The sequence below is a fragment of the Lepus europaeus genome, chromosome 12 (genome assembly GCF_033115175.1).
Source record: "Lepus europaeus isolate LE1 chromosome 12, mLepTim1.pri, whole genome shotgun sequence".
Lineage (NCBI taxonomy): Eukaryota > Metazoa > Chordata > Mammalia > Lagomorpha > Leporidae > Lepus > Lepus europaeus.
In genome coordinates, this window is record NC_084838.1 from 83,382,093 (window position 1) to 83,398,023 (window position 15,931).

The 15,931-nt window shown below is 40.1% G+C and overlaps 1 protein-coding gene across 1 annotated transcript in view; it reads left to right on the plus strand.

Annotated features, from left to right (window-relative positions):
• The window catches only part of PCSK5 (proprotein convertase subtilisin/kexin type 5), a 434,133-nt gene that overhangs the window by 343,286 nt on the left and 74,916 nt on the right, over positions 1 to 15,931 (plus strand). The window contains exons 23-24 of the mRNA XM_062208432.1: positions 2,687 to 2,893; positions 3,974 to 4,042. Of these exons, the coding sequence (XP_062064416.1) occupies positions 2,687 to 2,893; positions 3,974 to 4,042 (276 nt within the window). The remainder of the gene's footprint in view (positions 1 to 2,686; positions 2,894 to 3,973; positions 4,043 to 15,931) is intronic.

Below are 15,931 nucleotides of genomic sequence, written 5' to 3' on the forward strand. Positions count from 1 at the left end.
ATTAGACCCAAAGCTAAGTTCAATCAAGCACCTGGCAGCTACAATAAGCCAAATGTTGAAGTGAACTTCATGAAGTTTATTTTCAGAGTCATCCCAGCTTTCCTTACATCCTTTCCCACAGTCCTCTTCCCTCATGACTTCAACCTTCAACGTTCCTGTCCTTCTACAGGCCCACTATCTCCACACTGGCCCGTCTTCTCTTCTTAGCTGCCAAGAAATGCCCTGGTAACAGTTCATTAGTCATCAGGACAAATGAAAGCCCCGCTGAGCCTCTTTTGGGGTTCCTTGCATTTTAATTCTTGTGTCATGAAATCCCATGAAGGATTTTGGTGCCTAACAAAAATATCAGTTCTCTACCACTGGAACCGGGTTCTCCTACACGCTATTGTAAAAAATTAAATTTGGAGAGCCTGGGAAAGTAGCCAAAAACTTATGCAGAATATTTAATCTTTGAACTATCCAAATTATCACTCATAAGTAAATGAGCTGACGTATTACTCAAGCTATTAGAAATATGACAAAATCTTAACATAATCCGGAGCCAATCTATGGAGAAATCTAGCCATGGTCAAGGCATCTAAGTGGCCTCTCCTTGCCTGATTTGCATATTTTTAAAAACTGAGATTCTCCTCCAAACTTCACATTTAAGCCCACATTATAATACCCAGAGGGGTTCAAATAGCAAAACCACAACTGAACAATAAAAACAGGATTGAAGAACATTTCCTCAGAAATTTTGCTATCATTTTAAGAGTATTGATCCAGTTGGATATATTTGATAAACTGAATATTTCCAATTTCAAATTTACTCACTCATTCAACATATACACATTTAGGACCTCCTGGATGTTGGACTGCCTCCAACACCTGGATCCTGAGTACATGTTCTGTGAAGGTGTAGGGGAGATAACACAACCACTGCATGAAGCAGAAGTGAATTCCCCATTGCTCTCCATCAAACCTTCCCACCTGCATCTGACAAGTTGGTTACTCTTTTGTGAGGGAGTCATGGTAGCCCTGGGGGTTGCTAGGATTTCGTAAAGTGACTGAAAAAATGTAACTGGGAAAGGCAATCTTTGTCATCTCCTGAGATCCCAGGTTCCACCAGATCAGAGTTCTGTGTTCCACGACCTTTATCTATAACTGTAGAATCACCAAATATGCATCACGTCTCCCCAACATACTTCTTCCCTTGCAGGGGTGGGAAACCTTTTTTCTACCAAAGGTCATTTGAATATTTATAGCATCTTTCATGCATCATATAAAATTAACAACTTAAAAACTAGCCTGCGATGGAGTTTTGAATGTTGAGTCCCTCCTGGGGTTGCCTTGGCAGGTCAGACCAAATGATTTCTTAGGCCTTACACAGCCTGAGGGCCAAACATTCCTCACCCCTGCTAAAGGATATTGTTCTTCTAAATCTGACCTGGAAGGAGCAGAAATTTTTTCCACCACCTCTGTCAAAGCTCTCTTTTTTTCTTAGTGCTACAAAAGCCAGCAGACTTCTGACAGGTAATCGCAATCAGAAAAGAGGTAGATGGTAAGCTGAGAATCCAACCGTGTATTTTAAAAATTACATTTCAATCAGGGCTTTAATTAAATAAGAAATATTATTGTAAACTATTGAAACTTCCATATGTACAGGTAGAAAAGAGTTGAATACCAGCAATTTCTTGTGGTTCAATCTGACATACTGATACTGACTCAGTTTCTGGGTTTGCAACGTACGGTTAGCACGGTCTTTGTCTACAAATCAGTGGTCTTGCATATTGAAGGTCAATAGTTTCAGGTCTTCATGGAAAAGATCATATGATGAGTGGACACTAGACTGAGAGTGTTCAGGCTAAGTGATCCATGAGCTTCAGAAGCAGGATCTTAAGAGAAATAAGATTCAGAGAAGATGGATGCCTTTGACATATTCAACACAAAATCCCCAGGAGAGTGGGAGCAGTTTGAGTTACTACATATTAATCTTAATTTTGTTTTTATATTTGTAACTGATTATAATCCATTATAATTAATTGCATCTTTGTAACTGTTTAGCATTTTCCATTCCCTCCAGGAACAAATTACCATGGTTTGCCATAATGGGGGTACTGCTGATTCTTTCCTTATGGAGCCCAGCACTAACAGAAATTGGAAACCCCTGGGAGTGCATGTAAAGGAGTCAAAGACACTTGGTGTGGTGCTTCAGTGAGGCTGTCTTCATGGGAATTGGCAGCTGGGCAGAAAATCACACCCGAGACAGTTAACACAAGCATGTAATCTTGATAATAATTCAAAGCCATTTTAAAAGATTGTACTTTCATCAAGCATGTCTGTCATTAAGCACATCTTTATTCCCATGGGACCTCTGTAGCCCTTCAAGTCTAAGAGGTTCCTTGGATACTGAAAGAGCCCTGAGGGAAGTTCAACACATTCTGAGTTGTAGGTTTTCAGGGCATGATTTGTAGTTTTGCTAGTCACTCAAATACATAAAATACTGGAAAATTATTCCCTACAAGGAAAACTTTTCAACTACAAGGATACAGATACAGCACTTTTCACTCTATCTATTTGTATAGTCTTGATCACCCAGGAACAAAAGCACTCTGTCATTTTGTTTTTTAATAAAATGTCTTCTATATCAACCTCATGGATAATTTGGGATATTTTCTCTTTTTTTGTTTCCCCTCTAAATGGACAGACAAGCATGGCCAGGAGCGCTTCTGGTACCTGGGGGAATGTCGACAGAGCTGCCCAGCAGGCCACTACCCTGCAAAGGGGCACACCTGCCTGCCCTGCCCAGACAACTGTGAGGTTTGCCATAGTCCACAGATCTGCACGAGATGCATGAGCGGCTACTTCCTGTTGCCCACCAACCACACCTGCCAGAAATTGGAGTGTGGGCAAGGTGAGGCTGCTCGGGGCCCTGCCAAGGAGGTGGGATGAAGGCTTAACCACTGGATAGCCTGCATTTGAGTTGCCTTCCTGGTTTTAATGTCACCACTTGGGATGACTTTCGTTGACTCCACGTATTAAGTGGAAACCTTGGTATAGCCGCTCCTGCCATCAACTCTTTCTCTGAGTTTCCCAGACACAATCCAAGGTCATGGGGATAGAGCTAATCACATCAGAAGTGACCTTGAGCAGAGGAGTTGTGGACAAGACAGGGTGGAGAGAAAACTGAATTGGAAGCCAAAAGTCCTGGCCCTCAGTTGTCTCCTTCCCAATTACCAGAGGCAAGACCCTGGGCAAAACGTCCAATCTCCCCATGTTCATTCGTCAAAGGGAGAGCCTGGCACCAAGGCAGTGTTGCTGTGAGAAGCCAATGAGAATCATCCCACCTAAAACTACTTGAAAATGTGAAATTGTTCGGTGGATCATATGTGTTACTGTCATTGCACGGATTCTTATTTTAAATGGGAAGAGGAAAATTAAAAACAAAACTAAAGAGTTTTGGTTGTTTTCTATGAAAGAATGCTGCAGAATGCTGGTCTGTTCTGTGTAAGAACTATGCTTGGTCTAATGCTAAAGAGAGCTCCGAGACATTTTTTAAATGATGAAGGTGTGCTTTTCTATTGCTTGCTAATGTTTGTGAATATACTAAAATATTTAAAACTTAAAAAAAAAGTCCAGTGGAACAGATAAAAAGGGAGACATAGGCTGTCCACTTACACATCTAATTCCATTTTCCCCAGAAGCAGAACTGATTTCTTTAATAAATAAAATCTACCAGCTTGACTTCAAAACCAGTTCCACGGCACAGAGTCCAACTTTGTTCCACTTGTACCCAATCAAGCTGATCCAATCTTTTAGATTAATAGGAGATAAAATGGTGAATGACACATATATCCTCAAGGATAGCTTTTGGCTTCACGGTTGCTCTATGATTTAGTTAAAAATCAACCACACACCAACATATTTTCGAAGTGATCAATTTGTCTCTACTCAGTGGAAATGAGTTATGCTTTTCACTCTTCTTGCTGTGTAGGTGAAGTCCAAGATCCAGATTATGAAGAATGTGTGCCATGTGAGGAAGGATGTCTGGGCTGCAGCGTGGGTATGTCATCCTCCTCTGTTACTTGATGAGTTGAAATAGCGATGCTCTTTTTCAACACACCCTCATCCTGCCATTGTTTCAGTAGGGAGTCATGCTACTGTGGTCATCGTCAGTGTCACCATCAGCCCTCATTAAGTGGGCTTACTCCAGCACGAAACAGGGTCTCCATGAGGGACACTGATTTGGGGGCAATAATTAGGTCTCTTGTCTTTATGAAACTCGAGTTGAGTAGAGGATGGTAATACAAACTTTAAAAGATATGAATAATTTACTACAGATTTTCCAGAGATTCTTCTTGGGAGAGGGGCATCACCCTTACAGAGAACTTAACTTTATTACATTTCAATCAGGTATATTCATCTTTGGATCTGGTCTAGACAATCAGGAACTAGAGAGGGTGTAATCTGTCACTTGGAGAGGTCTTGCTTAATTCTATGTAATAATTAGCTGTTGGAAGTATGGTTTTTTAAAAGATATTTTTATTCCTTTCCAGATATTCCATGTACTATAGACAAACATCTGTCTTTTTTACCTATTAAGGAAAAACTCAAACTCCAGATTGGGATCTCATTTAGTTCCTGGGTGAACCAAAATATTTGTCATTCCAAGGAAAGAAAACTGAACATATGACCTTGATAACGATTGTTTTCTCTGGAAGAATAGTGAACTTGATACTCTGGGATGGAATAAGAGTATTTTTATTATTTTGGGATTAGATTTATCTTCTTTATTAGTCTGTATACAAACAGATAACATTTTATATAATACCATTTTGTTCCAAGAGTATTTCATGGAAATTCTTTGTCTTTCTAAATGGTATCATGAGTGGATATTTTAATTAAGATAAATCTAAGTTTTTTAGATTATATTTATTCACTAATTGAAGGGAAAATGAATGAAGTATTTTTATCAAATATTTGGAGGCACTCTCTTTTTAAATTTGATTTAAGATATATAAGAATGTATATCATATATACAGATTTAGGAACATAGTGACACTTTCCCCTTACCATCCCTCCTGCCCATGGTCAAACCCTTTCCCCCACCCCACATTCCCACTCTTACTTTTTACAAAGATCGATTTTCAGTATGCTTAATGATCATATAATTAACCATACTCTAAGTAAAAGAGTTCAACAAATAGTATGAAGAGAAAAAAAAAAATGTTCCTCAACAGAAGAGACAAGGGCTATAAACAAGCATCAGATCTCAAAATGCCTAGTTCATGCCAATGCATCACATTTCAGGTACTCTACTAGTTACCTAGGATCAGGGAAAACATATGATATCTGTCTTTTTGAAACTGGCTTATTTCATTAAGTATGATGGTTTCCAGCTGCGTCCATCTTGTTGCAAAGGAGAGAATTTCATTTATTTTTACACCTGAGTAGTACTCCATAGTGTACGTATACCCTAATTTCTTTATCCAGTTAACAATTAATGGACATCTGGGTTGATTCCATATCTTAGCTATTGTGAATTGTGCTGCAAAGAACATGGAGGTACATGTAACTTTCAGACACTGATTTCTTTTGGTTTGGGTAAATTCCCAGGAGTGGGATGGCTGGATCATATGTTAGGTATGTATTTGGATTTCTGAGGTATCTCCATACTGCCTTCCACAGTGGCTGCACCAGTATACATTCCCACCAACAGTGGACTAGGGTATCTTTTTCCCCACCTCCTCATCAGTATTTGTGGATTGTTGATTTCTATATGAGAGCCATTCTAACTGGAATGAGGTGAAACTTCATTGTGCTTTTGATTTGCATTTTCCTGATGGCTAGTGATCCTGAGCATTTTTTCATGTGTATGTTGGCCACTTTGATTTCCTCTGAGAATTTATTATAGTCTCACCTTCCTGTTGAATTGATCCCTTAATCATTAAATAGTGCACTTTGCTGTCTCTTTTAATGGTTTTTATGTTAAAGACTACTTTGTCTGATATTATGATGAATACATCTACCCTTTTTTGCTTTCCATTTGTATGGAATATCTTTTTCCATCCTTTCACTTTCAGTCTGCATGTATCTTTGTTGGTGAGATATGTGTCTTGTAGGCAACAAATAGATGGGTCTTGCTTTTAATCCATTTAGCCGATCTGTATGTTTTAACTGGAGAGGCCATTTACATTGATAAGTAACAATTTGGCCCTGCCATTTTTCCATGACAATTCCTATTGTTTACTTTGAATGTCTTATGTACATTTACTTGGGGATTTTCTGTCTTCACATTCTTTCTTTTTTTAAAAAATCTATTTATTATTTTATTTGAAAGTCAGAGTTACCCAGAGAGGGAAGGAGAGGTAGAGAGAGAGAGAGGTCTTCCATCTGTTGGTTGACTCCCCAGTTGGCCACAATGGCTGGAGTTGCACCGATCCGAAGCCAGGAGCCAGGAACTTCTTCCCGGTCTCCCATGTGGGTGCAGGGGCCTAAGGACTTGAGCCATCTTCTACTGCTTTCCCAGGCCATAGCAGAGAGCTGGATTGGAAGTGGAGCAGCTGGGACTCAAACCAGTGCCCATATGGGATGCCGCACTGTAGACAGCAGCCTTACCTGCTATGCCACAGCGCCAGCCCACACATTCTTTCATAATAATGGCTATCTTTCTGTGTTTCTGTGTGTAGCACATCCTTAAGCATCTTTCGTAAGGCTGGACGAGTGGCGCACATTCTTTCAATTTCTATTTGTTATAGAAGATCTTTTTTTCACCTTCATTCTTAAAAGATAGATTTGCAAGGTACAGTATTCTGGGCTGACAGTCTTTTTCTTTTAAGACTTCAACTATATCTCACCTTTCCCTTCTAGCCTGTAGGGTTTCTTTTGAGAAGTCAGCAGTCAGTTTAATTGGAGATCCTCTGAAAGTAATCTTGCATTTCCCTCATGCACATCTTAGAATCTTTTCTTTATGTTTTACTTCGGAGAGTTTGACTGCAATGTGTTATAGTAAAGATGTTTTCTGGTCATGACTGTTGGGAGTTCTATGTGTTTCCTCTACTTAGACGTCCCTTTCTTTTTCCAAATTGGGAAAGTTTTCTGTTTCTCTCTTTCCACACCTTCATGAACTCCTAAGAACTGTAAATTGGATATTGGGTCATTTGATAGTATCCCATAAATCTCCAACACTTTTTAAGTTTTCTCTTTTTTTTTTTTTTTTTTTTTTTTTTTGTCTGATTGTAAGATTTCCAAAGATTTGTCTTCTGGTTCATGTATTCTTTCTTCTGCCTCGTCAAGTCTGCTGTTAAGACTTTCCACCACATTTTTTATTTGATCTGTTGAATTCTTTATTTTTAGTACTTCATTTTGATTTTTCTTTAAAATCTCAGTTTCATGGGAAAAATTTTCACTCATGTCACATATTGTTTTCTTTAGTTCGTGTATTTGCTTCTAAATGCTTTTGAATAATCCTATGATTGATTTTTAAATTCTATTTCCAGCATTTCCTCAATCTCTTCATCTTCACATTCTAATATTGAAATGTTGTTGTGTTCCTTTTTTTTGGGGGGGGGGGGATTATTGTGTCTTCCTTATTCTTGTTTCTTGAAATTCTGCATTTGCTTTTAGGCATCTGTGGAATTGTTTTTTGTTTTTTGTTTTTTGTTTTTCCTTTGATGGGTTTTATCTTTGAGCTATGTCTGTATGGCTTAGTAGAATGTCTACACTTTCAGTGAATACCAAGAGGTGTGTGGTGGGTGTGACCAGGGAGCTCTGGTCAGTGCTCTAGGGTGGGGCAAGTAACACCCAAGTTGAGCATAGTAGATCTCAATACCCAGCTACACCCTGCACCTTCTCATATAACCACCAAGTTCCCACCATCTCAGCACACAAGACTTCCACAGTTGCTGGGTGCAGTTTTTTCTCTGCCCTGCAAGCCCGTCCAGTCCACAGAGAGGCAGAAGTTCCCTGAGACAGCTCTACTTAGGCATCTTGATCCTGGCCAGCTGCAGGTGCCTCACCATCCCACATGGTTGCCCAGCCACCTTTCAGAGTCAGTGGGGACTTCAGATATTCCCTCCACTAGAATATCCAGATCACATACATACACCTGAGTCACCAGCCAAACGCTACTCCCTTCTCACCACTGCCAAGAAGGCATCCTGTCTCAGCAAGTTGTGTACGCACACACAAAGGCTTCCACAGCTGCCTCCCAAACCCAAAATGGAAGTTAATGTGCCTTTACTTTGACTTAGAAATGGAGTAATAAAAATCTAGTAATTTTTAATTTTTTTTAAAGATTTATTTTATTTATTTGAAAAACAGAGTTACAGAGAGAGGTAGAGACAGAGAGAGAGGTCTTCCATCTGCTGGTTCACTCCTCAGATGGCTGCAATGACCAGAGCTGCGCTGGGAGCTAGGAGCTTCTTCCGGGTCTCCCACTTGGGTGCAGGGTACCAAGGACTTGGGCCATCTTCTACTGCTTTCCCAGGACCATAACAGAGAGCTGGATCAGAAGAGGAGTAGCCGGGACTAGAACCGGCACCCATATGGGATGCCAGCCCTTCAGGCCAGGACTTTAACCCACTGTGCCACAGCGCTGGCCCCTAGTAATATTTGCTCATTAAATGACTGTAATCTCTACTCTTGGGAAATAACACATAAGATTTTAAAAATGTAAGTAATTACAAAAATAAAAGGCCATATAAATTAAGTGCCGAGTAAGTAAACAAATATCCGCACCAAAAGAACAGGGAAACTCGTGGGTGTTGAAGCCGTCCAGGAAGGCTTCCAAGAAGACTGGACCCGAGACAAGCCTGAGAGCTGGTGTGGCATTCAGAGAGATAAGAGGGGAGAGTGTCAGTGGACGGTCTTCCAACTTGGAGAATGTCAGGAAAAGGGTTTGGGGAGAAAGAAGTCCCACCGTGGATATTAAGCCATTCGGTGAACTAATTTTTCAGAAGTAAATATAAGGGAATAGACAAAGAGAAGTGTGGGAAAGTGGTTGAAAACCAAATTCTACATTACAGACTATTAAGTTTAAAAGTGTTCTGTGCTTAAAAGGGAATCATTGGAGGTTCTTTGAGAGAGAGAAAATTTGGAAGAGATGTTAGAAGATTAATTTGGTTAATAGTTGAAAGGGAGAAAGACTGTAGTAGAGAAATCAACTAGAAGACGGCATCAGACATCTGAGTTTAAAGTGAAAACAGCCTCATCAAAGGTGACAAGCAGGAAATTATGAAGAAAGAGGTATTTTTAAACCACTTGAAACAGATGATGCTTCAGCATAAGAAAAGATGCTTATTCATTACATAGGAAGTGCAAATTGAAGCTATCACGAGATATTCTTTCTCACCTACCAGACTGGCAAAAACTCAAAAACTTACAATACCGGTTCTATATGCAAGGAAAGAAAACACTCTTATTTCTTGTTTGTGGGAAGATAGAATAGTAAAACCACTGTTGACGGGCATTTGGCCGCATATTGTTGTCCTTCCTTATCCATGGGAGTCCCTTCTAAGTCCCTCAGTGAATGCCTGAAATGGTGGATAATGTAGACCCCTGTAATGTAATGCCTTTTCCATCCTAGCCAAGCCTTGATCTCTCTCTATGTCCATAACTTTTGCAAGTTGAGGTAAGGCAGTAAAACTAGCATAAGTTTCTTTTTCCTTCTTCACAATTGCACAGATAGATTTATTCCTGCCACACATCTTAGTAACCTCTGCTTATAATTTTCCCCCTTTCCTTATTAAGTCAAGAACATCTACCTTTTCTCTTAAAGGATGCTGTTTATGACTCCTCTTTGGCACATAGGACTTGTCAGCATCAGTGCTTTTGTGCTTTAGGGCCATGATTAAATAGAATAAGAGTTACTTGAACACAAGCACTGCATCACTGTGGCAATCCGATGACTTCGGTAGTTACTAAGTCACTAACAAGCAGGCTGTAAATACAGCATAAATATACTGGGCAAAGCTTGGTTCGTGAGCCTGCCAGGTTGTAGTAGAAGAGTGTGAGATTTTTATCATGCTACTTATAGCAGGAGCACAATTTAGAATTTTTGAATTCTTTATTTGTAGGATTTTCATTTAATATTTGTGGACTGAGGTTGACCATGGTTAACTGAAAACTTGGCAAGCCAAACCGTGGATAAAGGGGGACTACTGTATTCATAACATTATTCACTGTGGTAACAAACTATGAAAAACAACTTAAAAACCTGTTCATGAAAGACTGGTTGAATAAATTAGAGTACACATACACAACACAGCCCTCTGCAACCGTCAAAAGAACAAAGAAGATCTCTATGATCTGCTATTGACTTCATGATACATTAGGAGCTAGAGGGCAATGTGCACACAGTGTACATCGTATGTTAGTTGTGGCAACAAAAATGGTGAGACAAAATACGTGTGTTGGTGTATCTAAGTTTTACTTATTCTTGCAAAAAGAAGCATAAAAATGAGAAATGAAAAGCTAATGAAAATGATTAAGCCTAGAGAAAGTGGTAAAGGAGAGGGGAGTAAGACTTCTCTGGGTTGACTTTCTACATAGCTTTGATTTGAACCATTTATTTTATATATTTATATCCAATGACACAGGATCTAGTGCAAATGGGCCACAATGGGCCAAATTTGGGACAATTTGAGCATTTATTAAAAATTGGACGATAAATTGTTTTTTAAAACCCATGCATCAATGGTGATATTTAAAGAAGCAAAGGGAAAAAAGAGAGAAGCAGAATAAGAGGGAAAGCTCCTGTTTGCAGAATCATTCCAGCTATCATCTGTGCAAGAAAATAATTAGGATATCATCATTTTGCATCTCCCAGTGCATTGACTCAAGGGAGAATCATGAAATCATCAGTAGGTATTAAGATCATTAGCTGGGGCTGGCGCCGTGGCTCAATAGGCTAATCCTCCGCCTAGCGGCGCCGGCACAGCAGGTTCTAGTCCCGGTTGGGGCACCGGATTCTGTCCCGGTTGCCCCTCTTCCAGTCCAGCTCTCTGCTACGGCCCAGGAGTGCAATGGAGGATAGCCCAAGTGCTTGGGCCCTGCACACCATGGGAGACCAGGAGAAGCGCCTGGCTCCTACCTTTGGATCAGCGCAGTGCGCCAGCCACAGCGCGGCGGCCATTGGAGGGTGAACCAACGGCAAAAGAAGACCTTTCTCTGATCTCTCTCTCTCTCTCTCTCACTGTCCACTCTGCCTGTCCAAAAAAAAAAGAACATTAGCTGGAAAATGTGGGAGGAACAAAATAATCAGAGACTCAGCTCTACCACAATTAATATTTAATTACAATGGAGAAATTTATTATCAATTTAAACAAGCTACTACATGTAGCATCACCATTGGTTTCATACAACCTGATGCTGTGTGTCTCCTGTTGTGATACATTAATATCACCCTAGCATCCTTGACTGAAGTGTCTGAACGAATGATTTTCTTTTATTTATTTATTTATTTATTTTTTGGACAGGCAGAGTGGATAGTAAGAGAGAGACAGAGAGAAAGGTCTTCCTTTGTCGTTGGTTCACCCTCCAATGGCTGCCGCGACTCACCACTCTGATCCAAAGGCAGGAGCCAGGTGCCTATCCTGGTCTCCCATGGGGTGCAGCGGCCAAGCACTTGGGCCATCCTCCACTGCACTCCTGGGCCACAGCAGAGAGCTGGCCTGGAAGAGGGGCAACCAGGACAGAATCCGGCGCCCCGACCGGGACTAGAACCCGGTGTGCTGGCGCCACAAGGTGGAGGATTAGCCTGTTGAGCCATGGCGCCAGCCTGAACGAATGATTTTCAACTGAAGAAATTATGCCACATGGAACATTTGTTGGTGCTTTGACACATTTTTAATTGTCATGACTGGAACGCTCTTACTTGTGTCTAGTGAGTAGAGGTCAAAGATAGGTCTAACCATTCTATAATGCAGAGGACAGCCCCCACAACAATTACGTGTTCCAAAACATTGTTTGTCCTGAAGGTAATTGTAAGATAAGCTCAGATTATAGGAGCTGCTATCCCTGACACCATGTGGGAGACCAGGATTGAGTGCCAGGCTCTTGTTTTCAACTTGGCCCAGCTCTGGCTATTTGTGGGTCTTTGGAGAGTGAACTAGCAGATCTGAAAAAAAAATCTTTTTCCATCAGTCTTTCTCTGCCTTCAAGTAATCTGAAAATAAATAAATAAAAATTTAAAAATAACTCAAGCAGAGCTAAAAATGTTCATTAAAAATAAATAAAAGAGAATAAAGAGATAAAACCAAGAAAGTACAAAAATACTATTAGAGCCTAGATTTTTTTCTCTTATTTTTCCTAGCTTTATTGAGGTGTAACTGACAAATAAAGTTGAATACATTTTAAGGGATATGATGTGAAAACTTTTTTACCTGGCAAATTAAAATGTATAAATATATTTATGGTATACAGCATGATGTTTTTAAATATGTATTGAGAAAATTAACATATGAGTCACCTTACATATTTGTCATTATTTTGTGGCAAGAACACTTTATCTATTCTCTTAGATATTCAAATATGCAAGTTTAATACATTGTTATTATTTATAGTATAGCATGATAGTTTGACAAACATGATTACCACAATCATGCTAATTAACATTTTCATAACCTCACATACTTACCCTTTGTGTGTTCATATTGAGATCATTTAAGATCTACTCTCTCAGCAAATTACAAGTGTAAAATACAATAGTATTGACTGTACATTGTACATCTCCAGAACTTGTTCATCTTGCATTACTGAAAATTTCTCCCCTTTGATCAACACCCCCACTTCTGCCAACCACAGCCCTTGTCAGTCACCACTGTACTGTCTTCTTCTAACCATTGAACATTTTCTGATTCCACGTAGAGATAATATCATATAGTATTTATCTTTCTGTTCCTGGCTTATTTCACTCCGCCTAATGTCCTCCAAGGCTCATCCGCATTTTCACAAATCACAGAATTTCCTTCTATTTCAAGGCCAAATAATCCATCATTATCCACATCTTCTCCATTTACTCATCAGTGAACACTTAGACTGCTTCCATATCTTGACTATTTTGAATAATGCTGTAATAAACATCAGAGAGCAGGAATCTCTTTCAGTTGCTGTTTCAATTCCATCATTTACAAGTGAGAGCTTTGCTGGGAAGAGATTCTCAGTTGACAGGGTTTTCTTTTTTTCTTTTTTATTTGAAAGTCAGAGATACACAGAGAGAGGAGAGGCAGAGAGAGAGAGAGAGAGAGAGAGAGAGAGAGAGAGAGAATGAGAATGTTTTCCATCCCAATTGGTCGCTACGGCCGGAGATGTGCTGATCCGAAACCAGAAGCCAGAAGCCTCCACCTGGTCTCCCATGTGGGTGCAGAGGCCCAAGGAGTTGGGCCATCCTCCACTGCTTTCCCAGGCCATAGCAGAGAGCTGGATGGGAAGTGGAGCAGCCGGGTCTCGAACCAGCGCCCATATGAGATGCCAGCGCTTCAGGCCAGGGCATTAACCCGCTGTGCCACAGCGCCAGCCCCTTTCTTTTTTCTTTTAGGACTTGGGCTATTTCTCTCTATTCTCTCCTAGCCTGTAGAATTTCTGGTGGAAAAAAAAAAAATCAGCTGTCAATCTAATCAGAGGTCCTTTGAAAGTGATTTGGCATTTCTCTCATACACATTTTAGGATCTTTTCTTGATGCTTTACTTTTGAAAATTTGTTTATAATGTGTCACAGGAAAGATCTTTTCTGATCATGTCTGTTAGTAGTTCTATGTGTTCCCTGTATTTGGATGTCCCTGTTTTCTCCAAATTAGGGAATTTTTCTGCTATTATTTCAGTGAATAGGTTTTCTTATCCATTCTCTCTGCATTATCAGAAATTCCTAAGACATGTATATTTGGTCATTTGATAGTATCCCATAAGTCTTGAGTACTATTTTAGGTTTCTCTAATTTTTTCTTTTTTTGTTTGTTTGAGATATTTCCAAAGATTTGTCTTCTAACTCAGATATTCTTCTATCTCATCAAATCTTTTGATAAGGCTTTCCACTGTACTTTTTAAAGATTTTTATTTGTTTATTTGAGAGGTAGGGTTACAGAGAGAGAGAGAGAGAGAGAGAGAGAGAGAGAGAGAAAGGTCTTCCATCTGCTGGCACGAGCTGCTGCAGGTTCCTCTCCCCTGGCTCTCTTCCAGTCAAGCTGTGGGAGTTACTGGTGGTGGTCCACTTGCTGCTCTGTGATTGTACTGTCCCTGCTGCCCTCGGCATCTCTCTTCTTTCTGTGGAATCTCCACTGCAAACTTCTCTCCAACTGTCCCCTGGGAATGCACTTCCTCCCCTCTTCTTCTGTTACCTTCCCATGGTCAAAATCAGCATGTTATTTTCCTATTCAGCCATTTGGGTCTCTCCTGACTTGTATTCTTAAAGAAAAGGCAATGTTATGAGGGAAAAAAGGCAAGGAAAATTTAAAGAGAATAAAAAGGCAAAATAACCAAGAAAAGGCATGAATATTGACTTTAGCCTTGGCTTTTAAAAGTTTTAAAGCATATTTTGGGGGCCAGTGTTGTGACACAGCAGGTTAAGTTATGACCTGTGATGCAGTATCCCATGTCTCCCCACTGCTCAGCTTCTGATCCAGCTTCCTCCTAATGCGCCTGGGAATACAGCAGAGGACTGTGCAAGTGCTTGTACTCCTGCCACCATGTAGGGGACCCAGACGGAACGCCTGACTCCTGGATTCAGCCTGGCCTGGACCTGGCTGTTGTAGTCATTTAGAGAGTAATTCAGAGGATGAAATTCTCTCTCTCTCTCTCCCTTTCAAGTACATAAATAAGTGTTGAAAGATAATATATTTTGGTGACAGACGTGGTTTAATGTGACTGGGTGTTATTGCTGAGGGAATGCTCCTGCAGAAGTGGCTCTTGAGTTGTAGCTGGTTATGAGTCAGTCCTTTGCTTTAGAGCTACAGATAAGAACAACGCTCATAATGATGAAATGTCATAAAAGCCACAACTTATCTTCAAATGGTTCTAGAAAAAAAGGAATCTAAGCGAATCATGCAGAATTTTTCATTTTGCTACTACTTCAGCCTTTCTGTGGGGCTTGAAAATTGGGGGTAGAGGAAGCAAATTAAAAGAAAGTACTTCATGCTCTGTCAGGAAACAGAAACTAGATGCAATAACAGCCAATATCCACAGCCAGCACCTCAATTTTGGTTTCTAATACCACTCTCCAATAAAAAAATACCAAGCCTTCTTAGAGAACCGGCTGGTTTGGAAGCTGGGGCAGGTAATACACAGTGTTGGAGGTATGTCAAAGAGATGCAAAAGTCAACTGAAAGAGTTCCCAATGCCCAACACTAGAGCAAGTTAGGCAACAATGTAAGTAAAATATTATTAGGTTATAGCCAAAAGTACAATACAAGTGTCTATGGCTTCATACTGATATAAATAAATGACTGAATACGTGAGTAACCTAGGATAAGGAGAAAATCTGCCATGCAGAGGAATTCCAAGTAACTAATTTAAATACTCATTTAAAGAAATGGAGCAGTACTCCCTACTCCTTAAATAAGGGCTGTACATAGTGACTTTCTTCCAAAAAAAAAAAAATGGAACAGAAGGGCAAGAGAAGACTAACCGTGGAGACAAACTCTACCTCCCCCAGGTTGATTAAGGTCAGCCTCTGCAGTGATAAGTCACACTGGGCCTCTGCACCTTTGACACAAGGTAGTGAAAAGGCACTTTACCTCGGGGGGCTTCCATATCCAAAATTGTGACCCAGTCTATTCATGGGAAAATACCAGCTAAACCTCAATCGAGGGTCATATTAGAAAGTGCCCCATTAATACTTCTAAAACTGTCCAGTTTGTTAAGTATGTGGAGTCTAAGAAACTGCCATAGATAAGAGGAGCCAAAAGAGATACAATAGCTAAACCCCATGTGAATCCCAGATGAGACACTGAAATAGAAAAG